The sequence below is a fragment of the Chelmon rostratus genome, chromosome 1 (assembly GCF_017976325.1).
Source record: "Chelmon rostratus isolate fCheRos1 chromosome 1, fCheRos1.pri, whole genome shotgun sequence".
In the NCBI taxonomy this organism is placed as follows: Eukaryota; Metazoa; Chordata; class Actinopteri; order Chaetodontiformes; family Chaetodontidae; genus Chelmon; species Chelmon rostratus.
The window spans coordinates 26,652,074-26,663,218 of NC_055658.1; the positions used below are offsets into that span (position 1 = coordinate 26,652,074).

Below are 11,145 nucleotides of genomic sequence, written 5' to 3' on the forward strand. Positions count from 1 at the left end.
AGAAGAATAAGACGATTAAACATCTCCAGAGGGTGAACTTAAGGCTGAAAAACATTTAGCTATAAAATCTATATTTCATGATATTGTGGTATTTATTAACAAAATTCACACTTCTTTCTAATTACATGTCTGACTCATTCACAGGAGCCTCTGCAGCAGCCTGAATCTGCATGAATCCAACACTGAACCTGCAGGATTTGAGATTCTTATTCTCCAGCTCATGAAACACCATGACCATTTCATCCTATTATCCTCAGGCCAAGGTGAACTTGTCACATGTGGCACGCTCCAGTCCTCCTTTCAAGAAAATCCTAAAGTCCTTCTTATCCTTTCTTGGGTTTTCTTTTGTTTGAGCTTGAGTGACTCACCCATCGCCCAAACAGTTCCTGTGCTCAGCAGCTGGTGTCTCGGGGTTAAGCTTATCCCTTTTACTATTGATTCCAGAGGAGGAGCCTTCGTTCTCTTAGGCCAGCGGGACGCCTTGAAATTGTTTGTAGAAAAAGAAGCCTATGCGGTACCCTAAATTGTTTTTGTGAGGTAGCTGTTAGGTCAATAGAAACTAAGTTTTGATATTTGAGGTTTAAGCAACAGCTTCACAATGATGGAGTTGCTTGTTGCAGCAGCACCTTTAAATATACAAAAGCTGATTCTGTGCTTTATTAAACACAACTATCCAGCATATGTGTTATTTCAAAGAACTATAATGACTCACTGTCAGTCATTTGACTTGGAATGGGAAGCAAACTCCTCCTTGACTACTTAATATATCCGAATCAGGCCTGTTTGCAGATGCCAGCCAACGGAACAGACAAAACAGAAGCGCTGAGCAGATGGTGAAAGTCAAAGGAAAGATCAGATCAGGAGACAGCAGAGGGAGAAAGGACTACAAGCTGTATCTGCAAAGTAAACAGTGCTGTTAGAGGATGAAAGGTGCATCTTGTGCTTGAGATTTTAGATTTTTTTCAAATTTCAGTCACCCTATCTTTCAGACACATGTAGTCTATGGACCACTGATCAGGATCATTAAAGAAACACTGGTGTTTCCTTGTAAACAAACAAGGCTTCGTTAAGATTCATTACACATTATGCTCATATTGAAGGCCTACAGATTAGTGGAAACACATCTATAAAGCTGATTGTTTGAGGACAGGACAGACAGGTGGAGGACCCACAATGGAGACACAGGGCAGAAAAGGTCGGAGTTCAAAAATAGGCTACAGTAGGTGTCCAAAAAGCTGGCAGGTAAACAACAGCAGGTGCACAATGAATCACTGCAAACGCCCATGGAAGCAACATAGTAAGAATGCACTGATGAGCTGACGAGATGGAGGGACAAGGGAACAGGCAAGCGAGGAGGAGGATCAGGTAGGAGGTGATTGGCTGGAGGAAACACTGAGAGCCGGGCAGGGCAGGAGCAAACAAACGACCAAAACACGACAAGACTGCAGCAGCAACCCGACATTTTGCTGTGTTACATCGGCTGGCTGTCTGCTTCTCTTGTTATTCTGGCGTGTTGCTAGCTTTTACGGAGCATTGCAACCACCAACTGTACAACCGCACGCTGCGTGTGGAATTGCCTGAAAGTGACGGATACACCTGCTGTCCTCACTTTCATTTACATCTGAGTAGATTTGACTAGGTATGCACCACAACATGAGGCAGATTAACGTGCACGAACACAGGCTGTGTTATTCATTCAAGCGCTCCACCAATTCATACAATCTTTATGGGAGCGGACCACAAGACTTGAAGCTGGCGTTAAGGCAGCTCTCTTTTTCTCGACTCTTGGCTGTTGCCAGAATTTTTTTTCAGATTGCAGTAATTGCTTCACAGTACATGAGCACAACCGGAGTGGGTGTAGCAAAATTCACACGCTGGAAGGAATCACGTCGAGCTCTTCAACTTTAAAGGAATCGTTACACCTGCATTTGAAGCAGGTGTGAGTGAATCATTTTCAAAAAATCGCTGCAGATCCACTCTCAGAGGAAAAGAAAATCCTCACGGAGCTTTTCCAAGAACGCCGACTTGAAAATTCACATCGCATAACTCTTGAAAACTACCCTGGTAGTGCTGACCTTTTGGTAAAGACACCAAAAAGGAGGAAGCTATCGGGTTAGCTGTGTCACTCCATGCAACTTTGTATAACCTTGGTCTGCAGATGTGACTCTGCAGTCTGCAGATACAATCAGTTCAGTCAGAGAGAGCACTCGATGCAAATGCATCTTCTGAACGAACTAAGTGAACTTATTGTCTTGTTTGTGACCAAGCTAAACAGCCCCATCAATAAAAACTACATCACCAAACTTTCAGCACCACATTCATTGCAAGGATGTCTCCATTTTTTTTCCCTGCAGCATAATCTCCACCCATCAGACTCCAAACCGTGCTCTCGACTCTGAGGATTCGGATGGTTCAGTTGGGATTAAAATCATCCGGTGTGATCTTTAGCTTTTCATGTAAAACCTGACAACAAGCCAAATGAGGGCCGAAACAGTGTTTGTAGGGTTAATCTAAGGACACTCACCACCCAGAAGAGTGATGTATGAGCCAGGGCCTGGTACTGGTCGATGGTAGACAGAACGCTGAGGATCAGACAGGCCAGGACTATGAGAAACCTGAAGGAAACAAAGCAGATCACACATTAGTCTTGATTAAAGTGTCATCATTTGTTTAACTTTTATGTTGGTCGTCATTCTTATTTCCTTTGTATTGTTAAATCATGCAGTTGGATAATGATGTCCAACCTGCTCCTGCTTAATTCAAAGCTTCATTTTCCTCAAATCAAAGCTTTACACAACTTGTCATGAGTCAAACACATGCAAAAACAAATCTCCTCAATCCACTTGTCAGCATGTCACCTCATATTTATGCCAACGTCTCAGACTTTGATTTAAGCAGCATAACTGGAATCAACCTCTCTGTCTCGTTTGAGTCTGAGCTTCCGAACAACTTTCAAAGAAAAAAAAAAGTTTTAAGTCAGCATCACATTACTTTATATTTTTGTCATGAAAAGTGTCTGACTAAATTTCAGCAAACATTCAAGGACGACCCTCTGGAGGAAATTCTGTGAACGTTTTGAACTTCGCCACATGAATGCAAAGCACATGATAAACTTGTCAAATAATGAGCACACAGGTTCACACACACACACACACACACACACACATGCACACAGTATCAACAAACATTAAATTGCTACTTAACATTCTCCCTACTCCCCGCCAAGGTCACAAGCGTTTCAACAGCAGCAACAATAAGACGTCTGTAACTCTTCTACCTACTTAAGAGAAAGACATTTCATTTCTTTGAGATAAGACTTCAGGCTGCTGTGACACTACACCAAAAACACTCTCTTATATGGCCTTGAGTTTTTCTCTTTAACGCTTCAAAACAAAGTGCACATTTCAAGACCGAATGGATTTCAGGAACGTTTCATGACCATGTTTTTGTTTTTTTGGGGAAAAAAAGCAGCTTGTATGTACAACAGAGACCTTCATATAACACCTCGTAACACCAAATTCTCTTGATTTTAATTCAGTTTTAAGTTTAGTTCATGAAAGTAAGAGAGAGAAATCCTGTTTAATCTGATGGTAGTGGAGCAAGGTGGGAAAGCAGGGCTGACCGCAATATAGGGGATGGGCCGCACTCATAACCTTGTTCCTACTCATTTCAGCCGGGCGAGCCAGAAACAGCATCGTTCCTGCTTTTATTTTTGTCTTTGCAATATTGCCTCTGCTATCAGAGTTGGGGCTGTGCTTCCAATTTCATCGCGTTTGTCTTTTAGCTGGATATCACAGAAAGAATGAATGTGCATTACACTTTGTGACAACTCAATAACTTTTCGTTTTCGTTGGCAAGAGGCATGCTGGTGAGGGGAGGAACTTCTGAATGGGTTCACTTGACATTCAGTCCATTTGCCAATCAGCTGACCAAACAACCTGCCATTGGACCAATCAGAAACAATGGAGGCACTGGAAAGCTTGTTTAATGTTTAGATACGACTACTGACAGTATTTATTTCAAATCTGCCATATATGTAAATACACACACACACACATATATACACAGTATATACCTGGGAAGGGTGTTTGCAGACATTTGACATTGTTCTTTATATGAGGGAAATATCAGCTACACAATTGTGTGGCTAAAATGCTTAAAATTGGCAAAACAAATTACTTTATCTGTTAATTTTCTGCTTGTTTATTAAAGAGGAGACAGTATAGAGCTGATAGGAACCTTGAACAACGCTGGGAAAGGACAAAATCCAATATTGAACTGGATGATCTTGACAAATCTGCACAGTGTTGGTGGAAGTATTTGATTTACTGTCATATATTTGATATGGTTTTCAACTTTTGTTCAGAAAAAAAAAACAGAAAAGTCTTGCTCCTATAGGAGCACACTTGATGGAAACTATACGTAGAGGGAGTGAGAGTTTCCAGTCAGTGTTTGCACCATGGAGGCCCTTATCACCACATGCTACAGCCTGAGTTTATTGAAGACTGGCCAGGAATCCAAATACCCCCCCTTCAAACTAACACACACACACACAGGCTCGAACGTGCACGCCACACGTCAACACAGATAAAAGGCAGAGAGAGAATCACTCAGAGAAGATGGACTGGTGTGTAACACAGCTAACAAAGCAGCAGCTACTGTCTGAAAGAACAGAACAAGTAGCCAATACAGCTCTGCAAAATGACTCTGTAGTTTGGTATGTGCGTCTTCTCCAAAATGACATCTGCAGTCTGCTACCTGCAAATGGGAGCAAATTAGTCGATTAAGAGGAGCAGGGTAGATTGAGAAAAAATGTGAAATGCTACCAAAATAGGATGCAGAGTAATTTATAAAACCTTATGTTGAAATGTGACAGAGAAGGTTTAAAAAAAAAGATCAAAAGAGATACAAACGAACATCAAACTTTCCAAAGCAAACACTTCGGTTTGCTGATGGCTGTAATTTGTCAGTGAAGCTCTCCTCAAATGAGTTCAGAGCATTTGAAATACCAGTAAACATACACACTCAGTATGCTAAGCATACACTCCTGCTTCACTTATAATCCATCTGAGACCATCTGACTCGTCAGTCCCTCTCGACTAACTGCACCATCATATTTCACTTCCTTCGCCTCCAGTGGGCTTCTCGTAGCGACAGACAAAATAATGCATTGGCTCAGCTACATGGGCACCACTGAACTCAAAACAAAAGCTCAAAGCACTGCTCCTATCTATTATTGATAGACAGATTCACTTGCAGCGTATTGTGCTGTGAGTGTAGAGACAAAGCAGGGGACAGGATAAGACTTAGTACTGACGCTGCTGAGAATGTCATTGGCTGCTACCATCAAATACCCTGTTTGGAGCAACAATCACACTTATTCTTATCACTGTTGTGAAGTGTTTTATAGTGGTAAAACACAGAAAGTGATTAAAACGAATGCAAAGCAACAAAATGGGTTGACGCTGTAATAAAAGATCAAATAAATATCGTGTATTAAATGTATGGAAGTGGGATTTTAAGGTGATTTTAAGGCCTGATCCCCAGTTGCCTGAGTTGGACAGCCAATAGAGGCCTTTGTCAGGGCTGCAGTCAAACCTTTGGCGAGGATGGGGTTAATAGCTGATAGACATAAGGTGAACGAGTGACCTTGTCTTTGTGCTCCATTAAGAGGTTGACCTCCCGTGTTTTGCAGAGTGGAAAAGATAAAAGCACAGATGCTTTTTCCCCAGTCACTAAAATATAGGACAGAATACAAACCGATCCAGTCAAAAATGTTGCTCAAATTGAAAAGAATAACAATGCATGAACTCTTGCTGAATTATACAAAAAAAAAATGCAACTGAATTGACTTTGTCCAGCTCGATACTATTTGCCAGAATCCCTGGTTCAGTTGAAAGGATGTCTGAAAACTCTGTTCTGATTTGAGTTTTCTCTTAACTCTGTGGGTCGACTCATCAATACCAGCATGGGGGACGGATCCACGCTGCTCCAGACTAAAATACTGCATTTAGTAGTTAGACTGTAGCACGCTGCAGACAGATGTCCAGCAAGAGAGTCGGATTTACTTTATTAATTGCAAAACGCTAAATATATAACATGTTCCTTTCCAGAAAAGTGACCTATTGCTTTCTTTTTAGCCCTGTCCTGGTAAGCATGCTGTAGCACCACACACACAGAAAGTGACTAACATATGCATGTGCAAACACACACACACACAAGGGGAGCTCTGATAAGGGTCACTCTGACGTTCGAGTTCTGGGTCAGTGATAAGGCCGTGCTTGTTATTAACCGCTTTTCTCCCACTCAAACACATGTGCAAAACAAGGTACCGAACTGACCCCAAAAACCTGCTGGATGGTTCGACATCCCAACATTATGCTCTTACAACGAACACCAGGCTGTATCATAGAACTGAGAGAGTTTTGTCTAAAAAAAAACTCCATGAATAACTGTAAAACTACAACCCTGAGTACCCTGCTTACACTTCAGAGGAATGTGTCACATGTTCTGTAGGTTTAAAGCTACACATCCTTGTACCTAAATGACTGCAAAATTTAGCCGCCAATGACTCTCAAAATGGCATATAGAGTTTCTCACTCTTCATACTACGTCATCTCACTTCCTCTTTTGCTTCCATCATATTTGGTATGGCCGCCTAAAATATAAATATTGGTTGTAATAGCCTGCTTGCACAGATGTCTTATATGGTGAGGACAAGCTTTGTTTTTTTGAAACCTGGATGTGGGTGTACAGTGTCCTGCCGTCATCGTCAGGCCTGTCCTGCAAATATTGGATCTGTGTATCTTTCGCGTAAATCAAAGCCAACGCTACAAAATAATTCAACGTTGTGGTTCCTTATTCTGTGGCCTTGAAGTTTGAAGATCTTCTTTGATCTTTGACCGTGTGTTCACAGGGAACAGAAAAACTGTTGGACATGTAGAAGCCATTATTCTAGACTGTACCATCAGCATGTTTTGTGCAATATCATCATCGCTCCCACAGACTGTTAACAGTTCGTGATCACTCTCATTAATATTTCTTGCAAACGCATTAACCGCTGACAATACATCCTTTGAAAGGCTAATTCAACAAATAGGCTAATGTGACCTTCACCTACCTTTACCTAATGAAACCAGAATTTTTTAGATCTGGACAAACGAGGTGGGTGTCTGGACGAAGCTGCAGCAAACTAACATCCATCATGGCTTTATGTGACAGACTGAAAAGTCAAGTCAAGCCAAAGGTCATCCTCATAGCACACTTGTTTCATCTTTGACATCTTAATGAAACTACAGTTCTCTACATACACACATAAAGAAGTGAAATTTGCTGCTGACACTGTGGCTTATGAAAAACATGTTGATTTGTGTTTTAAGAGACTCTTTGTGGTGTTTCTTGTCGTTTCGAGCAGTCTGAGCGCTCAGCGTTAAATGGCCATTACCAGGACGTTAAGGCCCCTCATGATGTGCGGTGAAATAACATTCGAAATGTTGATGCTAAAACAACGATTTTCCTCTAATCGTGCAGCTACTAGCTTCCCTGTTTTTGTGCATTGTGCTGTTATTCTTGCTAATGTAAACGTCTGAGTTGCACTGTGTTGGCTCATGTTCCCTCGAGTCACAGAGACTCTAACCTGCTCCGACAGGCTGCGCTCCCCTACGTCCCCGCCGACACTGGGGGGGTCACAGGGTGACAGCGCCAGACAGGGCCGCTACCTCCTCCACAGCACACACACACACCCACACACACACACACACATGCACTGCCAAGTTTAGCTGCCTGCTATCAGTGCCAGCAAGTGCGGGCAGACAGCACACATGGGGGTGAGGTGGAGGATCATATCCCACATTCCTAAACCTCTGCCTGAACACTCCAGTCTGGATCTACTGTACTGTCAGTTCCCAGGAGGCGGGTTATACTAAGCAAAAAAAAAAAAAAAAAGGTGTATAGGCAAGTATTTATCATTAGTAACACCATTTGATTTGTCAAAAAAACACTTTCAAGCTACCTGACAAAGCTGTCACATCAGCTTTGGGTGGCGAGCTATAATGTGACATCATCATGGTACTGGAGCGTCAGCATATCCCACACTGGATTATTCCAAGTTTCATGTTCATTATAGCCGTGTTATCTATATTTTATTTTCATAAAATCGGTAGTCTCTCTCTCTCACACACACACACACACACACACACACACACACACACACAAAACACTCCCTGTCTGGTTGAGTTGGTTTAAAAGTTCAGCTTTTTTGAGTCACTGAATGCAAACCAGAAACCCCTCTGTGTTCCTGCGCTCTAACTGTTCTGGAAAATTAAAAGCTCAATGGTGCCGAGGAAGTCTCCCACATGAAAGATCTGTATAATATTCCTTTAGTGCTCCTACGAGGACATATTTTGTCTGAGATTCTCTTGTCTCTGATGAATTATATAGTATTTTTTAATCTGCTATGGCTAGACTAAAATATCCTTTTAATATTCCTGGAGGGACCTTCAGTTGTGCTGTGATATCTGCGCAGCATCTTTCTAAAATTCACAGGATTAACGGTTCTTTGTTGCGAGGGCTTCCAAGGCTCTACATGCGCAATTAACTCCCTGTTTAATTAGGATCTTAGAGTTGCAATTATACCCTTGAATACCCAGTGGATCTGGATGATTATGAAAATAAAAACACTCACACTGTGAAGTGATACACGAAGCATTTCCAGCCAGACGGCCTTTCCAGAAAGTTATACACGCGTCCTTGGATGTAGGCGCGGGTGAGGACTGGACGCACCCCGGTGCTATACACCGACATCCGCACAGACATCCGGGGATGAGATAAGTACGGGTGGATGTGGACAGGGGGTACCTCGGTGGGAGGGTTACCGTCCTCAGGCATTTTGTCTCTTTCTGAAAACGTGTCGTTGCCCACAGGCGCGCTAAACGTGGCTTCCGACAGCTCCAGATCCGGTGGTCTGTTTCCACGTGCCATACCAGAAGACCTCCGGGTGTTTTCCTGATAGAGGGCGGAAATAGACATCGCACCCTCCCGGTACTCCTCTGTCGCTGCGTCAACTTTTTCAATATTTTTTTCGGTCACTGACTTAAACGGACAACTGTTCGCCCATGTGCGCTCACCTTCTGCTGTGCGCCTAATCGCACCAGGGCGCATATAACTGTAACTGTGGTGTTACTTGAATTTAACTTTCTCAGCTCTCCGGACCTGTTGAGTGTAGGGCGAGACTCAGCCCTGAATGAATAGCCCCTTCCTCTCTGAGAGCATTTATCAGCCTGGAGAGCTGCGGGCGCCATGGGCGGTGCGCGGTGAGTCGCCAGCTGCTAAAACAGTTTACTGTTTCACAAAACTGCTTCAAAGACATCTGCAGCTGATTAACTCCATCCTCAGATCTGTGTGAAAGTTACACCACAACATTTACCTCCACCCCCCAATAATGAGTTTTACACTGATGTTTATCAGCCAGGTCCTGCCAGGCAGTGGTGTGAAGATGATGATGTAGGAAGGACTCACAACTGACATAAGCTTGAGTTGAGGAGACCTTCATTAACAAGCAGTATCAGATCAGATAGCTTCAGGGTCAGATCAGAAGACCCTGCCCTTAACATACAGACAACACAATATATGGCATGGCGTTATGTCTTACGCCACCCATTTCGTTCCTAACTCAAAAACAAGATCACGCCTTAAAGATTGTCTCACAAAGAGGTGTCTTCCTCTGCTGTTACCAGGGGCGGATTTAACAAATTTGGGGCCAAAGGCAAAGGCAGGCATGGGGCCCTCTGAAATGAGAAGACAACACACAAAACAACAGGTCAATTAAAATAAACATTTTAACAGAATACGCACGCACTTTTTCTACCAGTAGGTTCTCTGATAGTGGTGAAATGTATTAATAATAATTGCAATAATATTAATAATAATAGTAATATTTACTCAATTGCTAACGTAGAAATTTGAGGATTTCAAGCAACTTCAATTTTGTCTGTATCTCAGAAGCAAATACTGCACTTTCTACTCCACTAGTGAACATTATTTACATTGCTGGTTATATATTTCAAACCCTTCTTGCTCATTGGAAACCAACCATTTGTGATAAACTTAAAGTCTTCCTTTGAGGGTTGACTTCTTAAGCCAAAACTCATCTTGGGCCAGCTGGAAAATGCATCATGACAAGGCTTAAAACAGGCTGCATGTCACAGGAAAGACTAGTGAATATATGACAATTGCTTAAACTGTCTAACAGTAAATTAATTCATTTAAAATGAGCTCAACCTTAAACATCTACAGCAGTAAATGATAACACATTAAAGCAATATTAATGAATATAAAGCTATAACACTGACAGGGATTATTTTAATGCAGTGAGTAGTTGTTAATAACTTCCTTAAGTTACATAGTTTCTATCATTTTGAATGCATAACTTAGCACATTAAGGACTAAAAACAACTGCCAAAATTACCTGTAAAACCTCTGGGTGATTTTGAAGTTTTCCTTGAAATTCAACACGAAAAAAAAAAGCCTACTAAATAATTGATTTCTCATCCTCTGTAGTAAATAGAAACGAAATTCAAAGCTGACTACAAAATGACACATAAGTTTCCCGTCTTCAATGGGATAAAGAAATACTTATTAATATAGCGGGGGTGGGGGGCATCACTCCTTCAACAGTTTTGATACTCACTAGTTGTTCATCTCCACACGTCGACAACGGACCCTCCCCAACAGGTGTCGACGTCACCGTTTCACTTGCCGGTTGTGGGTTCCTGCTGTTAGCCGCTGCCGCAGTGAAGAATGCACTCACTTTGGGGGATTTTGAGAGCAGCTTTCTGCTTTCCTCCTTTTTTCTCCTATTTTCAGCACCGCTGGGGTAACTTTTTTTCATCTTCTCTTCTCTTTGCGCCGTTTGTTTTCATACGTTTTGCCGCTGTCTTACCAGATCCTTTCTGCACATGCACAATAAGATGGACTGATCCAATGTAGTGGAGACTGAAGGGGGGCCCCGAGACACACATAATACAATAAGCATTCTGCTGGCATTTTAGCGAAAGGATTTTAATCAAAAACATAATTAATGTGTGCAAATAAGTAATAACTATATTAACCATAAGTGTATGAGGAGTTTTATGGGGCCCTCAGGAA

At 42.1% G+C, this 11,145-nt stretch overlaps 1 protein-coding gene across 1 annotated transcript in view; it reads right to left on the bottom strand.

Moving 5' to 3' along the window:
- The window catches only part of kcnq1.1 (potassium voltage-gated channel, KQT-like subfamily, member 1.1), a 34,730-nt gene extending 25,703 nt beyond the window's left edge, over window positions 1–9,027 (bottom strand). The window contains exons 1-2 of the mRNA XM_041937671.1: window positions 8,684–9,027; window positions 2,525–2,615 (exon numbers count right to left, since the gene is read on the bottom strand). Coding sequence (XP_041793605.1) covers window positions 2,525–2,615; window positions 8,684–9,027 — 435 coding nt within the window. The remainder of the gene's footprint in view (window positions 1–2,524; window positions 2,616–8,683) is intronic.
- Window positions 9,028–11,145: the final 2,118 nt, after the last annotated feature.